The sequence below is a fragment of the Heterodontus francisci genome, chromosome 6 (assembly GCF_036365525.1).
Source record: "Heterodontus francisci isolate sHetFra1 chromosome 6, sHetFra1.hap1, whole genome shotgun sequence".
Taxonomy (NCBI): Eukaryota; Metazoa; Chordata; class Chondrichthyes; order Heterodontiformes; family Heterodontidae; genus Heterodontus; species Heterodontus francisci.
Genome location: NC_090376.1, coordinates 120,538,157 through 120,561,939, shown reverse-complemented (window position 1 = coordinate 120,561,939; position 23,783 = coordinate 120,538,157). Strand labels below are relative to the sequence as shown.

The window sequence follows — 23,783 nt, the reverse complement described above, 5'->3', positions numbered from 1 at the left end:
TGCCGATACTGCTGAGCTGCCGGCCCTGTGATTGGCCGGCAGTTCTTGGAGGTGGAATCCCTGTTCTTTTAAAGTCTTTAAAAGGACGGGGAACCTACCTCCTAAAACTTTGCCATAAAAAGACTGGAGGATCACTCCGGAGGGAAAGGCAGAGGCGGGGCTCCCCGCCTTTTCGGCCCAGTGCTAGGAGCCCCGTCAGTTTTAAAGCGCACCCACTCCCATTCTCTACCCCACGGGCAACTGAAAATATCGACCTTGTTGGTGCTTTAACCCAGAATCACACTGATTGTTCACTCATTATCCACTCTTCTCTGTCCCTGTCTGCGGATGTAACATAGAGATATCTTTGAAGTGTTCACTGTTCCACCATACTTGCCCCATAATCAGTAACCTGTGCACAAAATCATTTGCCGCAGTATGTCAGCTTGAATGAGATCTGGGTGTCTTTAGGGTGTATTTATGTCCGTGAGAGATCCCAAAGCTGATCCTAAGTTTAGAAGCAAAATTCACAATATAAAAGAAATGGAGCAAGTCCAAATATATGGATAAAAACATAGCGATGAGTCTTTGTTAACTTTCTTTTTACAGTGAAATAGCTCATTGCAAAATGATACAACTCATTCAGTTACTGCCGCGGAGCAAAGCTAACAATGCATGGGCATGTTATCAAGGAGGTGGAAAGGATCCAGTCAGTTACGATTAGCCATTTCACACAGTCCTGAATGTCACTAAAGACTACAATAGAGGGTCTGGGCTCTGTCTAACCCACAGATTCACGTAAAGCTGCTTATTTATACTGTTAAATAACAGAATCAGCTTTAAGACGTAAATTTTCAAAGGACTGGTTTTCCCCTCTTGTCTCCCATAGAGAGCGGGATTTTTATTAGCTTGTGAGGGTGGGAAAGAGGGTAGGCGGTCCCATGCTGGTTCAGCATGCTGGTTTCCCAATGTGAAACCGGCACGCTCCGAGTTCACAAGGTAGCATCAGCAGCGGGAAGAGGCGACTTGCGGATGGCCACAAGCCCATTAACATACTTGTTGTCAGCTCGTTAAAGGGCCAGTTTTATATTTTCTTTCTAAGGATGCACCATCTGCCATGACAGGGAGGAGGAGGCAGAAGCACAGCAGGGAACGAGTTGGAAGGGCAGGACTGCAGCAAGAGGCAGCATTGAAGAGGGAAGGCTCAGAGAAAGCCCTCATTCACAGGCAACCAGTTTGCTGAGTCAGAAGAATTACCTGTCATATCTCTGCACTCTTGACAAGGGCATTCTCAGGGGCCAGGATTGGGGGGAGGGAAGGTGTAGCAGGAGAAACTGGGTCCTTCTGCTAACAAGTCTCATGGGCTCATGACGGGTTGGGGGGAGTGGGTGTTCAGGAAGACTCCACATTCCATTGTCAACAAAGGAAGGGCATTAGAGGAAATGGGATTGAGCTTTTCCAATAAAAGCAAAATACTGCGGATGCTGGAAATCTGAAATCTGTCCTCACTTTTCATCCCACCAGCCTCCATATCCAAAGTATCATCCTCCGCCATTTTCGCTACCTCCAGCGTGATGCCACTACCAGTCGCATCTTCCCCTCCCTTCCCCTGTCAGCATTCCGAAGGGATCGTTCCCTCCGCGACACCCTGGTCCACTCCTCCATTACCCCCACCACCTCGTCCCCGTCCCAGGGCACCTTCCCTTGCAATCGCAGGAGGTGTAATACCTGCCCATTTACCTCCTCTCTCCTCACTATCCCAGGCCCCAAACACTCCTCAGGTGAAGCAGCGATTTACTTGTACTTCTTTCAATGTAGTATACTGTATTCGCTGCTCACAGTGTGGTCTCCTCTACATTGGGGAGACCAAGCGCAGACTGGGTGACCGCTTTGCGGAACATCTCCGCTCAGTCCGCAAGCAGGACCCTGAGCTTCCGGTTGCTTGTCATTTCAACACTCCCCCCTGCTCTCATGCTCACATCTCTGTCCTGGGATTGCTGCAGTGTTCCAGTGAACATCAACGCAAGCTCGAGGAACAGCATCTCATCTACCGATTAGGCACACTACAGCCTGCCGGACTGAACATTGAGTTCAATAATTTCAGAGCATGACAGCCCCCCACTTTACTTTCATTTTTAGTCATTTTTAGTTATTTTTTCTTCCTTTTTTTTTTGCATTCCTTTTTACATTTTTTGCATTTATTTCATTTCATCTTAGTTTGTTCAGTTTGCTTACCCACTGTTTTTTTCAGGTTGTTTTTCTTCAGGTTTGCACTTGCTGATGTTCTATATTCAGTATATTCACACCTAATCTGTACTAATGCTTTGTCTTTCAAAACACCATTAACATATTGTTTGCCTTTGCTCCGTGACCTTTTGGTCAGCTATGTGGCCTGGTCCAATCTGAACCTTCTCCTTTGTTATCTCTTGCCCAACCCCCACCTCACTTGTTTATAATCTGTGACTTTTCTAATATTTGTCAGTTCCGAAGAAGGGTCACTGACCCGAAACGTTAACTCTGCTTCTCTTTCCACAGATGCTGCCAGACCTGCTGAGTGAATCCAGCATTTCTTGTTTTTGTTTGAGCTTTTCCAAGCTTGCTCCGACCAGCTGTGAGCAGCAGAGGCAGACCCCTGGCCAACGGAGGCGAAGGGGTGAGGAAGGAGGACCAGGAAGGTTCCAAACTCTCCACCTTACACAATCTTCACCAGCTCACTCCATCGGTCTGCCAACCCTCACTTCCCATTCTCCTGCACCTCATCAACAAGAAATGGAAACACACAAGTCAGCCTTAGTGCAACAACTTTCCCAGTGCTTTATCGCTTAACAGTAAACTATTATTTACATTAAAAACATCCAAGTGACCCACAAAGTGACAATCACCAACATGGTGGCCTGTGCTCACAGCCGCTCCAACGAGGTGCTCCCCCTGTGGCTGAGGATAAGGTGGAGGCAGACTGCTCACGAGTGCCTGTCTGGGACTGAGATACCCGTGGTGTTCGGCCTCAGGGGGGAGGTGGTGGGGAGGTGGGGGAGGGGGCACCTCCTCCAAAGGCTGCTGTACCGGCAGCGCTGCAGGGGCAGCCGCTGTCACAGTGCGTAACTCCACAGATGCTTCGCCCATCAGAGGGGCCATAGAGGTGGATGATGATGAAGGAGTGCTGTGAGGAGTGGCCCCTCATCAAAATCTGTTGCCTCCTCAGCCCTTTCTTGGCACCCTTAATCGCTGGAGTGAACCACGAGCTGGGACACAGCTGGCATCCACTCCATTGCGCCATTTGTACCACTGACCGGGCAATGCTCCAGACTGCAGCTTGTATTCCTTGCACTGTTAGTGCACTGTTCCTGCATCCACTCTGAGTGATGCTGCATTTGGCTCTCCATGAGGTTGGCCACTCTCTCAATGGAGCAGCTCAAAGCATTGAGACATTGTGGAGACATGAGATGAATGGACTCCTCCATTCTCATCCCATGACTCCACTGTGCCTCAGGTATCCTGTGCCACCCTCTTGAATAACGTGCGAGGACTGATTGAGATATGAGTGTCTGCACTGGTGGAGGGTGCGCAAGAAAGATGTGATGCTGCAGGCTCTGAGGTGTCTTCCTGCTCTGACTCCTCGAGAACTTGTTGTCTTTGTCTGGCCTCCTGCCCCTCTTTGTCTGGCCCTGTGGGAGACATAAGAGGAGATCTGGACTGTCAACAGATGCTCACACTGCTAAAAACAATGAAATGATGACTTAGGCATTGACAGCTCGTTGCACAGAGAACATTGCCATGCATCCCCTGAACGTGGAGATGGTGAGATCTTTTCACCCTGTCTATGATGGACTCCTCTTTCTCCGTTCCCAGCATCCCAGTGGCTTGACGCTCTGGCCAAGTCAAGGGTGAGCTGTGGCAACCGCCATCCAGACATCCCCTCTCCTGCTCCCTGGCATTCAACTCCTGTTGGCCTGCAAGGTGAAGAAAGATGCCATTAGGACTATGTCTCTCTCCCTCACCATTCACAGCTTTTCAATTGCATACGCTGATGCAGTCTGCACTCCAGTCTCCTGTCCAGCAGCACTAGGGTTATGGACTATGCTTATGGGTCATCAGAGATGCTGAGCACAATCTCTCCCATGGTCAGGAGAGCTCTATGTGCCCTCAGGATGTCTGTCTCTTATTCACTCTGGTGACTGCTGACCAGGAGGTAGGTTTACAGTTGGACTCACCTTTCCAGACCTGAGAAGAGTTTCCTGCACTGCACCCAGTTCCTCCGCGCCACTCCTCTGCTGCTGACCTCGTGAACCACCTCCAGCCATGCCCTCTTGGTCAGTCTTGCAGGCTTTCTGTTGCCACTGGCAGAGGACAAGATGTTTCTGCACTCAGTCACCACCTCCAGCAGCACCTCCTGTGAGGCATCAGAATAACAGGGGCTGCCCTGGCACAGTGGGTAGGGTGGGGGGCAACCTCAGCAATAGATGCCGCCCGCCCATTAATTCAGGCCCATTGCTGCCTAAGTCATGCTTCCTTCCCGTGTCCACCACCGCTAATTAAGCGGCAACGCAACTCCAGGCCAATTATCTGATTTCCATAACATGCTGATGCAGTGTGGAGTGACTACGAACTCAGGTCCCGACCCCAGAATGGAAATCCTGCCCATAGTGACTTAAAAATGGGTCCCATGTTCAATGGGTACTGAAGGAATCTGGAATTTTACATATGAATATACAAACATACGAATTAGGAGCAGGAGTAGGCCACTCGGCCCTTCGAGCCTGCTCCGTCATTCAATAAGTTCATGGCTGAGCTGATTACTCAACATTTCCACCTACCCCCGATAACCTTCCACCCTTTTGCTTATCAAGAATCTATCTACCTCTGCCTTAAAAAGATTCAAAGACTCTGCTTCCACTGCCTTTTGAGGAAAAGAATTCCAAAGACTCATGACCCTCTGAGAGAAAGGATTTCTTCTCATCTCTATATTAAATGGGCGACCCCTTATTTTTAAACAGTGACCCCTAGTTCTAGATTCTCCCACAAGGGGAAACATCCTTTCCACATCCACCCTGTCAAGACCCCTCAGGATCTTATATGTTTCAATCAAGTCCCCTCTTACTCTTCTAAATTCCAACGGATACAAGCTTAGCCTGTCCAATCTTTCCTTGTAAGACAGCCCACCGATTCCAGGTATTAGTCTAGTAAACCTTCTCTGTACTGCCTCCAATGCATTTACATTCTTCCTTAAATAAGGAGACCAGTACTGTACACAGTACTCCAGATGTGGTCTCACCAATGTCCTGTATAGCTGAAACATAACCTCCCTACTTTTGTATTCAATTCCCCTCACGATAAATGATAACATTCCATTAGCTTTCATAATTACATGCTGTACCTGCACTAGGATACCCAGATGCCTCTGCATCTCAGAGCTCTGCAATCTCTCACCATTTAGATAATATGCTTATCTTTTATTCTTCCTTCCAAAGTGGACAATTTCACACTTTCCCACATTATACACCATTTGCCAGGTCTTTTCCCACTCACTTAACCTATCTATATCCCTTTGTAGCCTCCTTATGTCCTCTTCACAAGTTACTTTCCTACCGATCTTTGTGTCATCACCAAATTTAGCAACCATACCTTTGGTCCCTTCATCTAAGTCATTTATATAAGTTGTAAAAAGTTGAGGCTCCAGCACAGATCCCTGTGGCACACCACTCGTTACATCTTGCCAACCAGAAAATGATCCATTTATGCTTACTGCCTGTTTCCTGTTAGCTAGCCAATCTTCTATCCATGCCAATATGTTACCCCTTACACCATGAGCTTTTATTTTCTGCAATAAACTTTGATGTGGCACCTTATCAAATGTCTTCTGGAAATCTAAGTACAATACATCCACTGGTTCCCCTTTATGTAACTCCACATGTAACTCCCTTAAAGAACTTCAATAAATTGGTTAAACATGATTTCCCTTTCACAAAACCATGTTGACTCTGCCTGATTACCTTGAATTTTTCTAAATGCCCTGCCATAACATCTTTAATAATAGCTTCTAACATTTTCCCTAAGACAGATGTTAAGCTAACTGGCCTGTAGTTTCATGCTTTCTGTCTCCCTCCCTTTTTGAATAAAGGAGTTACATTCATTATTTTCCAATCTAACGGAACCTTCCCTGAATCTAGGGAATTTTGGAAAATTAAAACTAACCCATCAACTATCTCATTAGCCACTTTTTTTAACACCCTAGGATAAACTCCATCAGGACACGGGGACTTGTCAGCCCGCAGCTCCAACAATTTGTTCAGTACCACTTTCCTGGTGATTGTAATTTTCTTGAGTTCCTCCCTCCCTTCCATTTCCTGACTTACAGCTAATACTGGGATGTTACTTGTATCATCTATAGTGAAGACCAATGCAAAATACCTGTTCAGTTCATCTGCCATCTCCTTATTATCCATTAATAATTCCCCAGACTCACTTTCTATAGGACCAACGCTCACTTTGTTAACTCTTTTCTTTTTAAAATATCTATAGATACTCTTACGATCAGTTTTTATATTTCTAGCTAGCTTTCTCTCGTACTTTAATTTTACCTTCCTGATCAATCTTTTAGTCATTCTTTGCTGTTTTTTATATTCTGTCCAATCTTCTGACCTGCCTCCCATCTTTGCGCAATTAGAGGCTTTTTCTTTAAGTTTGATACTATCTTTAACTGACTTAGTTCATCACTGATGGTGGGTCCCACCCTTGGAATTTTTCTTTCTTGTTGAAATGTATCTATTTTGTGTATTCTGAAATATCCCCTTAAATATATGCCACTGCATCTCTATTGACCTATCCCTTAACCTAATTTGCCAGTTCACTTTAGCTAGCTCTGCTTTCACGCCCTCATAATTGCCCTTATTTAAGTTTAAAATACTAGTCTTGGACCCACTGTTCTCCCCCTCAAATGTAAGGTTCATTCATATTATGATTGCTGCTACCTAGGGGCGCCTTAACTATGAGGTCATTAATTAATCCTATCAATACCAGGTCTAGTATAGCCTGCTCTCTGGTTGGCTCCAGAATGTATTGTTCCAAGAAATTATCCCGAAAACATTCTATGTACTCCTCATCTAGGCTATCTCTGCCCATCTGATTTTTCCAGCCTATATGTAGGTTAAAATCCCCCATAATTATCACTGTACTTTTCTGACAAGCTGCCATTATTTCTTCCTTTATATCCCATCCTACAGTGTAGTTAAAGTTAGTTGGCCTGTACACCACTCCCACAAGTGACTTCTTGCTTTTATGATTTCTTATCTCTACCCAGACTGTTTCTACATCCTGGTTTCCTGAAGTTAGATCATCCCTCCCTATTGCGCTAATACCACCATTAATTAACAGAGCTACCCTCCCACGTTTTTCTAGCTTCCTGTCCTTCCTAAATGTCATGTACCCTTCAATATTCAGGTCCCAATCTATGTCATCCTGCAGCCATGTCTCTGTAATGGCTATCAGATCGTACTTATTTATTTCTATTTGTGTTCAATGTGGATTTTTAATGCCAGTTTTAAAGAAAGTTATAAGGATGGGCTGGAAACCCTGCATTATTTGCAAATAGAGCAGAAATTGATTAAAAGTATTAACAACAAAGAATATTTTGTGGAATTTCCAGACTAAGGTTTGCAGAAAGGATTCACAAGGGTGAGATCAGAAGTGAGAGGTTATAACTATCCAGCAAATTAGAACAGATTGGGGTTCCTTTCTCTCGAAAAGAGAGGGCTGATGGGTATTCAATCGAGGTCTTTAAAATTATGAAAGGGTTTGATAGGGTTCCCCCCAGAGCAGGGAACCCCCTGACCCCGCTAGCAGGCTGCCAGACTTTACCTGACAGCCTCTCCCGCAGCAGCGGGCCCCTCTGCCTTCAGCAAAATTAAGGTGAGGGTGGGAAGAAATCCACTTAAAGGCCTCAGTTGGCCTGGGACAGGAAGATCATCCTTAGCCTTCCCTGCCCCGGATAGGTGGCAGGGGCCCTGAGTGACATCGGGAATGGCACTCCCTGCCATTTTGTTTTCCCCCTCCGCCTCCGTACTCTTTTCCAAGGTTGCCTGATGTTTCTACTTGTTGGCGAGACCAGAACTAGAGGCCATTAATTTAAGACAGTCCAATAGGGAATTCAGGAGAAACTTTTTTACCCACAGAGTGGTGAGAATGTGGAACTCACTACCACAGTGAGTGATTGAGGTGAACAGTGTAGATACATTTTAAGGGGAATCTGGATAAACACATGAGGGAGAAAGGATTAGAAGGATATGCTGATAGGGTGTGATGAAGTGGGGTTGGAGGAGGCTCCTGTGGAGCAGAAACACCAGGATAGACCAGCTGGGCTGAATGGCCTGTTTCTGTGCTGTACATTCTATGTAATTCTATGATAGAACACAGAGCTGTTATAAAACAGTATGCTGGGAAGCTTGACCAAGTTTAAAAAGGAGATTATTATTGTTTCAGACTGTTTAGGAGGCTATCTGAACCCATGTACCTCCGTGGATTTAAAGGAGGTTGAAGATGAGGCAGCAGCCTAGCTAGGCCTTTAACTGACTGTGGAAAACTTTAAATGCTATAATATAAATTGCAGTTGCATCTGTGAGAAGGGCAAATCAGCTGGAAACCTTTTTTTGCTAGCAGCAGACCGATATAAAACCAACCATTTCATTACGTTTGAGGAGATTTTCCAGAGGTATGCTAAGATGGCTGGAGAATTAACCCCTCGAGTCTTTGTGACTGGTCCTAATGACTGAGATTTTAAGCATTTCTCTTTGTGAAACTGTCATGTTTAAATGTCAATAAAACCAGTTATTAGAAAAGTATAATTCCCTGGTTGATCCTTATCTCTGGCTTACCCTAAAGAGCAAAGAGAGTGTTTAAAAAAAATCTTCAGTGCTGATCCTTTCTCCCTCATCCTGCACTCAAGTTGGCATTGCACATGAGCATCCTGTAAAGCTGCGCCTAACCACACCTGAAGAGGGTTCAGTGATGCTAATGGACTGGGGTCTGTGCACACAAATTTCCTCTAAACTGTGCCACTTATGGATTCTTTTTTAATTCATTCGTGGGATGTTGGCAGGGCCAGCATTTATTCCCCATCCCTAATTGCCCTTGAGAAGGTCCAGGGCAGATTCTTCTCTTCTTCTTCTTCTTTGGCCTCCTTGTCTCGAGAGACAATGGGTAAGCGCCTGGAGGTGGTCAGTGGTTTATGAAGCAGCGCCTGGAGTAGCTATAAAGGCCAATTCTAGAGTGACAGACTCTTCCACAGGTGCTGCAGATAAAATTGGTTGTCGGGGCTGTTACACAGTTGGCTCTCCCCTTGCGCTTCTGTCTTTTTTCCTGCCAACTGCTAAGTCTCTTCGACTCGCCACACTTTAGCCCCGCCTTTATGGCTGTCCGCCAGCTCTGGTGATCACTGGCAACTGACTCCCATGACTTGTGATCAATGCCACAGGACGTCATGTCGTGTTTGCAGATGTCTTTAAAGCGGAGACATGGACGGCCGGTGGGTCTGATACCAGTGACGAGCTCACTGTACAATGTGTCCTTGGGGATCCTGCCATTGTCCATTATCCCTATTATAAAAACCTGGTGCTCCTGCTATCTGGGCTGCAGTGTTTACCTTGCTATTTATCTTCAGGCATGGGGATTGTCAAGAAAGGGCCATTACTTTCAGCTTCTTGAATAAAAAGTGTTGCTTCTTCAGTATTTGTTGTGGAGTCTTTCAGGGATGGAGGCCTTGCTCTTCCACTGATTGGCTTAATTTGGGCAGAAAAAAATGCACTGCTTCCCAGATCTGTGTTTCACCAATTCCGGCCTCTTGTGCATCCCTGATTTCCAGCGATCCACCATTGGCGCTGTTCCTTCAGCTGCCTGGGCCCTAAGCTCTGGAATTCCCTCCCTAAACCTCTCCACCTCTCTATCCCTTTTCTCCTTTAAGACTCTCTTTAAAACCTACCTCTTTGACCAAGCTTTTGGTCACCTGTCCGAATATCTCTTTATGTGGCTCACTGTCAAAATGTTCTTTTATTGATAACTCTCTTGTTGAGTACGTTGGGACATTTTACTACATTAAATGCAAGTTGATTTGGTTGTTTGTTCATTCCTTGGTATTTGACTGATTTAGTCTGATGTTTGGGAGGCCAAAGGGAGTCTGAGACCTGCCTCGCAGCTTTTTGCAGGCCTGTACTTGTCTGGCCTGCCCATTTGAGACTGACCACTCACTTGTAAAGCACGGGGGCTGAGGCAGCTGTAATTGTGAGTTTCCAGAAAGTGTAACCTCAGCCCCCACCCAGCACCAACATGATGATCTTTGGTCCCTTTTACTTCCATCCTAAGGGTGGTATACCTGTAGAACATGGAGACAAGGGAACATAGCCTTAAAATCAGAACCAGTCCATTCAGGAGAGAAATTAGGAAACACTTCTTCACACAAAGGGTGGTAGAAGTGTGGAACTCTCTCCCATAATGAGCAGTAGATGCTGGGGCTCAATTAGCCAAGGGTATTAAGGGATTAGGAGCAAAGTAGGTAACTGGAATTAAGATACAGATCAGCCACATTCTAATTGAAACACAGGACAGGTTTGAGGAGCTGGACATCCTCCTCCTATTGCTATGTAGAACTCAGAAGGGGTCATATACAGACTCCCCCTGGATCCCTGGATAACCCAGGAGCCCATTTATGATCACCATTCTCAAAAAGGAAATATTCAACATGGGGCCCACAAGCAACAATACATAATCTCACAAAAAGCAACACTTCAACCCTGTAAGATCTCTCTCCAGCCTTCTTGATTTTCTACAAACCAATTAGAACTCAAGGATTGTTGCCGAACTATCTTCATCGACCAAGTGCATATTGTCCCTATAAACAGTACTAAGACTTCACTAAGTAAATATTTAAAAAGCAAGACTTGCATTTCTATAGCGCCTTTCATGACCTCAGGAAGTCTCAAGGTGCTTTACAGCAATTTTTTAATTGCACTTTCTATTATAATGTAGGAAATGTGGCAGTCAGTTTGTGCACAGCAAGCTCCCACAAACAGCAATGTAATAATGACCAGACATCTATTGTAGTGATGTTGGTTGAGGGATAAACATTCTTTTCACCAGCAGCACCAGATCGCAGAAGAAAATAATCAATTACTGATTCAAACCCAAAACTATAAATAAATTGAACAACTTACACCTACTCAATACATGCTAAGGGTGCACTTAGCTTGCTGTTAGCAGCCGAAGAGCATTAGATGCAACTGAAGGTTCACTAGGAAGCGCCACCAAGTATCTATTGAGCTCATTCACACCATTGGGCATGGGTTCCCTCAATCTATGATCTGCAGATGTCATCAACAATCCTTGTCTACACTAAAACATCCAAAACAAATGAACAATGTGGAGAGGATGTTTCCACTTGTGGGGGAGATAGAAACTAGAGGTCATAAATATAAGATAGTCACTAATAAATCCAACAGGGAATTCAGGAGGAACTTCTTTACCCAGAGAGTGGTGAGAATGTAGAATTCACTACCACAGGGAGTGGTTGAGGTGAATAGTATAGATATAGTTAAGAGGAAGCTGGATAAACACATGATGGAGTAAGGAAATAGAAGGATATGCTGATAGGGTGAGATGAAGAGGGGGTGGGAGGAAGCTCGTGTGGAGCATAAGCACCAGAATAGACCTGTTGGGCCGAATGGCCTGTTTCTGTGATGAAAATTATGTGTAATGATTTCTTTTGCTGAATTGAAAACTGCCTTACTTCTTATGCTGTCATAATTATAATTTTGTGGTGCAGTGGTTAGCACCGCAGCCTCACAGCTCCAGCAACCCGGGTTCGATTCTGGCTACTGCTTGTGCGGAGTTTGCAAGTTCTCCCTGTGACCGCGTGGGTTTTCACCGGGTTCTCCGGTTTCCTCCCACAGCCAAAGACTTGCAGGTTGATAGGTAAATTGGCCATTATAAATTGCCCCTAGTATAGGTCGGTGGTAGGGGAATTGTGGGGATGTGGTAGGAATATGGGATTAATGTAGGATTAGTATAAATGGGTGGTTGATGGTCAGCACAGACTCGGTGGGCCGAAGGGCCTGTTTCAGTGCTGTATCTCTAAATAAATAAATTATAATTTTTTGTTAAATTGGGTCATACAGCAAATTATATTTATGTTTATGTTAAAGATATATGCTATTTATACATTAATTTATTCTATTTATACATCAGAAATGTGCAGGCCTATGCAAGTCAAACAATGATTTTCTACACTTATTAGCTTGACCTATTTGCAGGATTTCAAATTACTCATGTCAGTCATTTTGCATACCTATAACAGAATTTGCATATAGAGTACTGTGCTCAGTTCTGATCTTCATATTGTGGGAACCATGTGGAGACAGTGGAGTGGGGAGATTTACGAGGATGATACCAGAACTAAGCGGTTATACAGGAAAGATTAAACAGGCTGGGACACCTTTCTCTAGAAAAGAGAAGACTGAAGGGCTGACCTGATAGAGGTTTTTAAGATTATGAAGACATTTGATTGGGTAGATGTGGAGAAGATGTTTCCAATTGTTGGTGAGACCTAAACTAGGTGCCAGAAATATAAGATAGTTCCAATAAATCCAATAGAGAATTCAGGAGAAACATTTTTACCCAGAGAGCGGTAGAAGGAGTAGTTGAGGCAAATAGCATAGATCCATTCAAGGGGAAACTAGATGTGCATGAGGGAGAAAGGAATAAGAAGGATTTGCTGTTAGAGTGAGATGATGTAGGGTGTGAGGAGGCGCATGCGGAGCATAAACACTGGCATGGACCAGTTGGGTTAAAGGGCCTGTTTCTGTGCTGTATATTCTATGTAATTCTCTGTAATAGTGATTCAAAGAGGGTTATTTCTACAAGTGACTTGAGTAAACTACATGTTTGCCTTTTTGTTGTGTTTAATGTGAACATTCAGAGCACAGTGTAGAGTGTGCAAGATGAAAACCCCCTGCTAAGCAATGTAGACAACATTAAGTAAGGTCTTCAACCTGCACCCGACAGCACGTTGGCTCACAATACCATTATGCAAGTTGAATCCGCTGTTTGGATCATTTCCACAGCACTAATTCATCAATGCTTTATCTTCAAGGCCTAACATTGCTTCATAGCCAAAGGGTAAGATCCACTTTTAACAAGCAGGTAGATACTTTAAATAATGAATGAGTACCAATCCTAACAATAAGTGTTTGAATGACAGTGCATCCTTTGACAGCAGTCACGCCACGATGCACAATTCCGAACTCCAATTCTTAGTAAGGAGTCAACGAGAAACAAAAGAAGATAGGAACAGGAAGAGGCCCTTCAGCCCCTTGAGCCTGTTCGACCATTCAATGAGATCATGGCTGATTTGTATCTTAACTTTGTTTACCCGCCCTGGCTCCATATTCTTTTTTTACCCCTGATTAGCAAAAGTCTTTCAATCACAGATTTAAAATTATTAGTTGAGCCCCAGCATCTACTGCTTTTTGTGGGAGAGAGTTCCACACTTCTACCACCCTTTCTAGGAAGACATGTCTCCCAACTTCTCTCCTGAATGGTCTGGTTCTGATTCCAAAGTTATGCCACTCACCACAGATCCTAGGTTCCCTCACCAGCGAGAAAGACTTCTCGCAATTAGCCCTAAGACTGGGTGTGTAAGAGATGGGTGTGTAACGGTCGGTGTATAATGGACAAGTGTGTAAAGGTAAAGTGTGTAATGAACAGATGTGAAACGGGCATGTGTGTAACAGGTGAATGTGTAGTGGGCGGGTGTGAAATGGGCTGGTGTATAAAGGGCAGATGTAAAATAGGCATGTGTAACAGTTGGATGTGTAACAACAGGTGTCCAACAGGCAAATGTATAATGGGTGGGTATGTACTGAGCAGCTGTGTAACGGGTGAGTGTATAACGGGCGAGTATATAACAGGCAAGTGTGTAAGGTGTGTAAGAGAGGGTGTGTGTAATGAACAGGTGTGTAACATGTGAGTATTTAACATGTGGGTATGTAATGGATGGGTGTGTGACAGGTGGGTGTGTAACAGGCAGGTGTGTAATGGGCATGTGTATAATGGGCAAGTGTGTAACAGGTGGGTATATATCGGGTGGGTGTGTAACAGGCAGGTGTGTAACAGGCAGTGTATTACAGGTGGGTGTGTAACAAGTGGGTGTGTAATGGGTGGGTGTATAACAGGCAGGTGTGTAACAGGCAAGTGCATAAAGGGCAGGTGCATTATAGGTGTGTGTCTAATGGTGGGTGTATAATGGGCATTTGTGTAACAGGCAGATGTATAATGGGTGGGTGTATAACAGGTGGGTGTGTAACAGACAGGTGTGTATCATGCACGTGTGTAACAAGGGGTGTGTGTATAATGGGCAAGTGTGTGACAGGCAGGTGTAAAACAGGTGGGTGTGTAACAGGCAGATGTATAACGGGTGGGTGTGTAACAGGCAGGTGTATAACGGGTGGGTGTGTGTGGGTGTGTAATGAGCAGGTGTATAATGGTTGGGTGTGTATCAGGTGGGTGTGTAACGGGCGTGTGTATAACAACCGGGTGTATTAGAGGCAGGTGTATTACAGGCGGATGTGTAACAGGCAGGTGTACCACAGGCAGCTGATCTGCATCTTCCCATTTTGTTCTCCCACCAACATTGAATTTCAACCTCTGTAAGCATGCAATGAGTTGAACTGAATCAGCACATGAAGACATAGGAAGAGAACTATGTGTAATCGTTCATTAATCACACTCAGTGTCTAGACAAAGCAGCAAAGAAATTTAAAAAAAATGTTGGATTGATAACCAGAAGAATAGAATACACTCTAAATGTACAAAGTCCTAGTTAAATCATAATTGAAATTGTGTTCAACACTGGCCACCATACTATCAAAAGAAGACATACAAGCATTAAAGATGATAGAAAGGAGCAGCAAGGTTAATTCTTCCGAAAAGGGAATGTGTACTGAGGAAAAATTAAAAATACTCAAACCAATAGAGGGCTGTTGAAGAGAGAACTTAATTGACACGTGGGGAATATTAAATGGTTTAGATCATTAAGGTAAAACATGGATAGTATTTCACAGTAAGTCAGGAAATTAATGACCAAAGAACACAACTTCAAATGAATGAAATAGATATTAGGAGAACTTTTATTCAGAGTGATAAATATTTGGCATGGTTTCCCAGATAAGATGATGTAAAAGCATGAGGACTATTCAAAGGATAGCTGGGTGTTGAGATGGGAGCAATAGGATTCTACAGGGATGAGCTTCAATTTTTTCCATGCTTCACTTTACTGATGTTCATAGCAAAGACAAGATTAATAGTCATCTGATTGGTGAAGTAGATTATATAAGATACAAGGCAACATTTCTGCAGTAAACTAGCTGCACATTCATTATCTACAGGATATGCTCATCTATCACAAATATGAGAGGGAGTAACCCATGACTACTCAAGGGGGTAATTTCTTGAGGATGTGCTGGTGTTGCAGAATTCCAGGAGTCGCTGCAGGTATCAGAAAATTACAGGCAGACTGCTCGCAATTTTCTGACTTGCTGGTTGCCGGTGAGGTTCCCCAACACTGACACATACTCCAGATATTATCCCATCAACATGAATCCAATCTCTCAAGGGTTTCCTCACAAATCCAAACATTGGAATGCACATTGGATATGCAACCATATTCTGTTCTATTCCGTTCCTTCTATTATTTTTAATTTGGTTTCGGGAGTGAGATGACTGATCAGCTTTAAAAACAGCGCAATGTTTATTTCACTTATATGTTTTAACAAAATATATTACATCTTCTGGTCTTTAACAGTTAAAAATAGTGCCAATATAATAGTGTTTGAATGTTGTATTTCTATCAAATAATACTGTAGGGGAGCCACAGGTAAGAGCAAAACCAATAGATTTATTGAGATTGCAATATCTATACTGTCCATTAGATATTTTGTTATGGTATATGATAATGAAACCTACAATTTTAATTAACTGACAGTCAGACTCAACACATGCAAAAGATTACATGAGAAAAATACCTTATATAGAGAATCAAGGGAAGTCTAATAACCTTCCCAAAAAGGTAGTTAAAACTGAGGCAGTTTATATTTTATTAATAACAGCAGTAATTTACCAAAAATACAGAAATACATGATCTGGCAGTCCAATAATAATGATGCAAACAGAATGATCGGCAGAAGATTGGCACAACTGTTTATAAAGAGTTGGGGCAATTCCAGGATTTTGAAAGGGCAGATATCTAACAAAACAGAGAGGCGTGAAGACACATGACTTTCTCCTGCCCCTCTCTCCACATTGGTTCCAGCTATGGAGCAGCAGACAGTGACTAAACATTTGTAATCTTAATGGCATGGTAAGATGATGTCACCATTTGCAAGAGTGAAGCGAGGCCAATTTATAATCTCTAAGACTCTGAAATGATAAAAGAAAGACTTGCATTTATATAGCGCCATTCATGGCCACAGGACATCTCAAAGTGCTTTACAGCCAATGAAATACTTATTGAAGTGTAGTCACTGTTGTAATGTAGGAAAACGCAGTAACCCATTTGCATACAGCAAGATCCCACAAACAGCAGTGTCATAATGTGAAAATGACCACATAATTTGTTTTAGTGATGTTGTTTGAGATATGAATATTGGCCCAGGACACCGCAGATAACTCCCCTGCACTTCTTCAAAATAGTCCCATGGGATCTTTAATGTCCACGTGAGAGGGCAGATGGGTGCCTCATTTTTATCATTTGATCCAAAAGACAGCACCTTCAACAGTGCAGCATTCTGTCAGTACTGCACTAGGAGCAGAATTTTTACATTCAAGTCCCAGAATGGGGCTTAAACTCACAATCTTCTAACTCAGAGGTAAGAGTGCTACCCACTGAACTACAGCTGACACCATCATCATAAGTAATAATTGCATTACAAACCGTCATGTTTCAGTGTCCTATACTATACCGTTGTGGGACTATCGCAGAAGGAACATGCCAGTGACTTAATTTTATTTCTTTTTAATGTGTTGTTATTCTCCGGCTAATGAATGTTATCCATTAAAACATAGGCTGACATATTTGAAGAGCATTGCAATGATTGTTTTAAAATTAGCTGTGTCATTTTTGAGATACCATTTGATAGCCAACTTCAGCTGCTCAGTGACATTAACTTGCATTTATATAATGCCTTTAACATCCTGAGGTGCCTCACAGAGCATAATCAGAAGAGACATTAGGACAAATGACCAAATGGTAGGTTTAAAGGTTAAGTTTTAAGGAGTATCTCAAAAGGTGCAAGAGAGGCGCAGAGGTTTAGGGAGAGAATTACAGAGCTTAGGGCCTTGTAGACTGAAGGGTCGGCCACCAGTCAGTAGTGGAAAGATGGAAATCAGGGATGCACAAGAGGCCAGAATTGGAGGAGCGCAAATATCTTGGAGGTTCGTAGGGCTGGAGGAGGCTATCGAGGTAGGGAAGGGTGAGGCCATGGAGAGATTGGAATGAGGATGAGAATGTTAAAATTAGGTGTTGCTGGACCAGAAGCCAATGTAGGTTAGTGAACAAAGGGGTGATTGGCAAATGGGACAGTAAATTCCATAAAATTATAGAATCATAAAATAGTGCAGCACAGAAGGAGGTTATTCACCCCATTGTGTCTGTGCTGGCTCTTTGAAAGTGTGATCCAATTAGTCACACTCCCCACCTGCTCTTTCCCCCCAGCCCTGCAAATCTTTCCTTTTCAAGTATTTATCTAATTCCCTTTTGAAAGTTATTATTGTATCTGCTTCCACCACCCTTTCAGACAGCGCATTCCAGATCACAACAATCTGCTGTATATAGAAAAGAGTTCTCCTCATCTCCCCTCTGGTTCTGATGCCAATCACCTTAAATCTGTGTCCTCTGGTTACCGACCCTCCTGCCAGTGGCAACAATTTTTCCTTAACTACTGTATCAAAACCCTCCATACTTCATATAAGGTAACGCAGGAGGGTGAATTTCCATGGGGGAATTTCTTGCCTGTCCATTGTAGCTATGGAAGAACAGCTGCAAAATTCCAGGTAAGTGTTTACACCATTTTCCAGGGGTTCCATGGTTCCTTCAATGAGGTTAAGACAGACAAGTTCATCAGAATTCACCCCTGTATCTTTAGGTTGTCACAAGACATGAGGCAATAAGGTTTAGAGAAGTTTGGATTCTCTGAAAAACTTCAAGAGTGAAGCTCAAATAATTGATCCATATCATCTCAATCTTGAAATATGAGAGATAGACATTATTACTATTGTTTTATTATTTGCACGGATATGATGGTGTATTGGCTTTGTTCCTGGAATAGAAATTCAGAGGCCTGGACAAGTAACAGCTTAAAGGGGGAGTGCGAGAGATATTAGAGAAACTGACTGAAAGGATTTATTTTAACACATTTTAAGATGACAATGTCTGTGCAACACATGATTAATTCCTGTATCTCTGCTATTGAGCAATGTTGGGGCATTGTAAATCCTTTCAGCCAGTTCCCATGATAATGCTATTAGCACTCAGCATTAAATAAAAATATCCAAATCATAAATGTAAGATAGTCACTAATAAATCCAATAGGGAATTCAGAGAAAAAAGACTTGCATTGATATAGTGCCTTTCGTGACTATCGGACATCTCAAAGTGCTTTACAGCCAATGAAATACATTTTAGAGGTGTAGTCACTGTTGTAATGCAGTAAATGCGGCAGCCAGTATGTGCACAGCAAGCTCCCACAAACAGCTAGGTGATAATGATCAGATAATTTGTTTTTAGTGATGGTGATTGAGGGATAAATATTGGCCAGGACACCAGGGAGAACTCCCCTGCTCTTCTTCAAAATAGTGCAATGGGATCTTTTACATCCACCTGAGCAAGAAGATAGGGTACAGTTTAACGTCTTATCTGAAAGACAGCATCTTGTCCTCAGTACTGCACCAGAGTGTCAGCCTTGATTTAGTACATAAAGCCTGGAGTGGGACTTCAACCCAGAACCTTGTAATACAAAGGCAAGAGTACTACCCACTGAACGGCAAGAACATAACACTCACGACCACATGGAGTAGTTAAGGCGAATAGCATAGATGGACTTAATGGGAAGCTAGATAAACACATAAGGGAGAAAGGAATAGAAGGATATGTTACTAGAATGAGATGATGTAAGGTGGGAGGAGGCTGGTGAGGAGCATAAACATGGACCAGTTGGGCCAAATGGCCTCTTTTTGTGCTGTAAATATTGTGTGTTCAGTAACAATGAACCACAAATTCTGAAAGTTCAATGATTTTATTTAGCCAATAGTTGAGCTGTGAGGACTAGAAATTTCTCAAGTTTGAATCCTAGTCTGAACTAGTTTAATTTAGCAAAAATGCTTTTAGAGGTATTACAATTGACCTCAAAATCCCTGAGTCAGGGTCAGCGAAATCAATCATTGCACCTCAGTTCAATTCCCACCATGAGAATTTGAATTTAGTTTAAAATAAGTCTGGAAATGTAGAAAAGCAGGTCTCAGCAAAAGTGATCACGAAGCTGTTGAATTGTTGTAAAAACCGAATAGGGTCGCCAATATTTATCAGGGAGAAAAGCCTTCCATCCTTAGCCGGTCTGTGTCAATACGTGATTCCAGCACCACACCAATGACTCTTAACTGTCCTCTGGAGTGGCCTAACATGCCATTCAGTTGTGTCAAACCACTTGATATCAATGGTCCCAGAAGAAGGTTCATTATCACCTTCTTAGGACAACTAGGGGTGGGCAATAAATGCCTTGCCAGTAATGCTCACATCTTGACAATGATTAATAAATTGGCTATAATTTTTTTAAGTTTTTATTCTTTGCTAATTGCGATTGGGCATCACGTTACCATAATTGAATGACAGGACTTGAACAAAAGGGATATCGGCCATGATATGACCAGCAGTGGTATTGCTGTGACTGTACATTACAGGGGGTTGGTAAAGCTTGGCAATGTTATTTAGGATAACAGAGAGCCAGCATCAACTTACAAGTCAGTAATATTATCAGTTGCTTCTGAAAGCATTCAGCCCACATGGGATGATCACAAGAGATTTTTTTTTCCTCATCCTCTTTTGAGACAGCTTGGGATGTTTCTCTACATTAAAGGTATCTATAAATGTACACTGTTGCTGTTTACAAACATCAGCACAACTCCGAGATTGGATTACTGCCTTAAGCGTAATAAAGGTGAAACCTAAAGACAGATAACACACTCTATAGTGCTCGAGGGCACATCTTTTTACATCTTGCCAGTTGACCAGGACATAAACTATAAAAGTATAATACATTTAATAAGGTGGATGCTTCAAAACTCAAGGAGCCATGCACATCAGGCAAACAACTCTTATCTGGAAAAACAACCTGGAAATAACAAACAGTATGGAATATAATCGGGATTCCTGTAACATACAAGAATTAATTTGTATTTCTACATATAATTTGTATAGAATTCAAAAATAATATAAATATACATTATATTATGAGCCTACTACCAGCTGCTATGATCGTTAACATACACTGAATTCCATTCACACTAGACGCCAGTGAAATATTTAGCTCTTGTACAGGAACCTGGGTGATTAATTCGAAAGCAAATCCCTAAAACATCAAACGCAAGCTACTCAAACAACAGCTGAAGAATTCTGATTTGATTTTCATGCTCATTGTGTTTAACCTGTCTGTATAGACTTCTGGGTTACCTCATGCTCATCGATCATTTGTGAACCAGTTTCAATATTTGTCCTTTTTAAAAAAAAAGAATCCAGACTAGTTTATTCTGAGAAAAACACATTTTATTTCTTTTCTGTTTGCAAATGAACTATGAGAGAGAGAGCTATGGATATCCAACACATAATCTTAACATAGTTGGATCCGAGTTAAGATCAATGGATTAAATTGAAAACAAATTTATATTTATTTCTTTATTGTGAAAGAAGGATGACACGTTCTTCCCAAATAAATCACAAACTTCATCCTTAACACAATGTCATTTAGTCCCAAATCTTTAATTTTACGTTTATCACAAGATTGATATTTCTAATACTGATATTTACTGACAGGAAATTAACGTGTGTCATTATTAAATCCCTGGAATTTTTGAGATTCTTTAATGCCTGGTTTACTTCGATCTAGCAGTTCTGCCAGACTCGACCTCAGAAACAAAGTAAAGATATAGTTTATAGAGATGACGTCTGAAGTTTTTCACACTGAAAGTAATTGAAGCTGGACTAACTATCATTCAGACAATGGCCCTCATGCGGGAACTATTTGTGGTCTGGGATTAGTTTGCAACACAAAGCGAATTTAAACAGCTCCGAATTGGAGTAAGAGATTATGGGGGAGTGTTACACTGAGCAGGGGTTAAAGCGATGTTAATATATTAAAACCTGGATTTTCACAGATTTAATAGTTCAACAAACAAATAATTAGAAAAAAATATCGATAACTTCCCCAATGGTTTTACTTGTAATGTGTAAAGGTGACTGATGTTTGGGGCAATTGGACACCCTTTCCCTGTCCCGTTAAACAATAACTGAATTTGCTCAAACTCTACCTGTTCATTTTTACTCAACTTCAATCTTCGCTTAATCGTTTTCCCGGAAAAAAAACTATTCTCCTAACGAAATTTAAATAGTACGCCAATGTTGGATCCTACAAATTGGATTGTTTTATTAATACTAGGTATTATATTGTCCCAAAATGTGTAAACCTCTGACTGACAGCAGCAATAACTCGGAGCACTTTTCCACTCCAACTTCAATGGGCTCCTGTTAGAGATTTAATGTATTAGACAGTGGACGCGCGCAAATGTTTCTTTCAAAGCAACTTTGAAAGGTCGCAAATATAGGATTAGGCTATTGAAGGAACAATTCCTAGCAGCGCCAATGTCACCCTCTCGGATGAACTGCTGTCTGGATTTGAAGAGCTTGTTGCTCAGATCCTGTCTCTACGTCGAGGACTGGTGCTTTTACAGCAATGATAGTGAGGAATGGAAAAGATCTGAGCCTTGAACAAATCGCCATGAGAAGTTTAATTAACATTAATGGGCAAGCAGTGCTTCAGACAGTTTATAGAACAGGACGATTTGCATTTGCCACGGGGTTTTTTTTTTGGTATTTATCTGAAAGTACGAACTCGATGCAAGATTTGTAATTTGCTACATTAGTGTGGTTTGACCATGGTTAGTGTTGACCTGGACAATTTGTGATTTATAGGGTGTTTTGCTCTGTCCTCTGGCAGTGCCTTTAGAGACTGAGAATCTACGGTGTGAGCTGCCGTCAGATGGAATGATCAGCTCCAAAATCTTCTTTAAGGCTGAAACATCCCAATCTGGATATGATTCTGCATGTTTAAGGAACGAGTAGCTGGGATACAGGTTTACCCCAACACTCAAAACCTGCAAATGTACCACCAAGTTTAAAATCTACACAGTTTATTGGGTTAGTGGGTTGTATGCGCACACACAAAATAAGTTAGGCTTAATAATGGAACACACGAATCCATTTTCGGGAAAAATATGCACCTTTAGTGCAAATTTCTGCGCCACAAAAATCCTTTTAGGTAGATTTCGAACGCAGCAAATTTCCAATTCCACATCACCGCTTTTCATGCTGTATTATCTGAATTGCAAGGATTTGCCATCAAGTTGAATTAAGGGAAAGGTCGGGATTATAAATGATGAAAGGGAATATTCCCTGTATTTACTGAGAAATTAGGTGATTGCTGCTAAATGACTTGCCGTGGCCCAAAAACAGCTCTTGAACTGCTGAAAGACCGGTTTCCTTGTTAAATATTGACACCATATCCAGTTTTAAATGTTGTCACAGTCCCCACCTGATGATTCTCCGGCTGATACATTCTCTCATTCCGGCTCAGGGAACAGTATGGAAACGACCCACACCTTATCAAACCAGCACATTTCCAATGCTATTTTAAAATCTGCTATTCAGTACTGTTCACCTGCCAGCCTCCTCTCAATATTTATGTAGCGGGAGCCGCTCCACAAATTAAATCAGGAAACATTTCTCTTACTCTCTTCAACTGAGCAAACACATTCTAATTACTCACACTGAATTTTTAATCGCCCTCCTAATTCCAAGGTAACATTGTCTGTCTGTGTTTATCTTTCCTAAGGGGAAAGATTTCTTTTTTGCAATTAAAACATTACAAACCTGGTCTCCTTAGCCTCCTCTTCTTCATCCCGAAGATCCTGACTTTGGAAAAGATATCTACCAGATTCCCATTGCAGATTCCTTTGTTTTTGTGAGGACTATTGATGCGTTTGCTAACCATCGGTCTTTCGAAATGATGCTCCCGGGCCTGCCGTTTCTGCCGGATCAGAGAGCTCGCAATAGCCGCTGCCATGGCCAGCTTTCGCAAAAGGGATTATTACACTGGGGGGAAAAAAAACAGCCCCTAAAAACAACAGCAATCCAACGCACCTTTCCACCTCTCAGTGCCTCAAATCCTGCATGGAGATTTGTTTTAAAAAATCTTGATTGGAATGTCCCTGGTTTAAACTTGTTATATGTTTAAGAGCGAACAGCCAAAGGACTCTCTCACTGTCAAGCACAGAATCTTCTTCATACTTAACCCCGATCCAGCAAGACCCTGCTCCCTCATCAACTCTTCCATCCTTCAAACAGATCTTTATTTCCAGTCGCCCATGCCAGGAATTCGCCTTACTGTACCCAGGATTGTCTTCTTGTGCTGCAGTTTCGCCACATTATTTAATCTCGGAACTTA

The 23,783-nt window shown here is 42.5% G+C and overlaps 1 protein-coding gene across 2 annotated transcripts in view; it reads right to left on the bottom strand.

Moving 5' to 3' along the window:
* fgf14 (fibroblast growth factor 14) overlaps nucleotides 1–23,402 on the bottom strand; it is a 159,323-nt gene extending 135,921 nt beyond the window's left edge. For both annotated transcript variants that reach the window (XM_068032926.1, XM_068032927.1), the window contains exon 1: nucleotides 23,210–23,402. In XM_068032926.1, coding sequence (XP_067889027.1) covers nucleotides 23,210–23,402 — 193 coding nt within the window. The remainder of the gene's footprint in view (nucleotides 1–23,209) is intronic.
* Nucleotides 23,403–23,783: the final 381 nt, after the last annotated feature.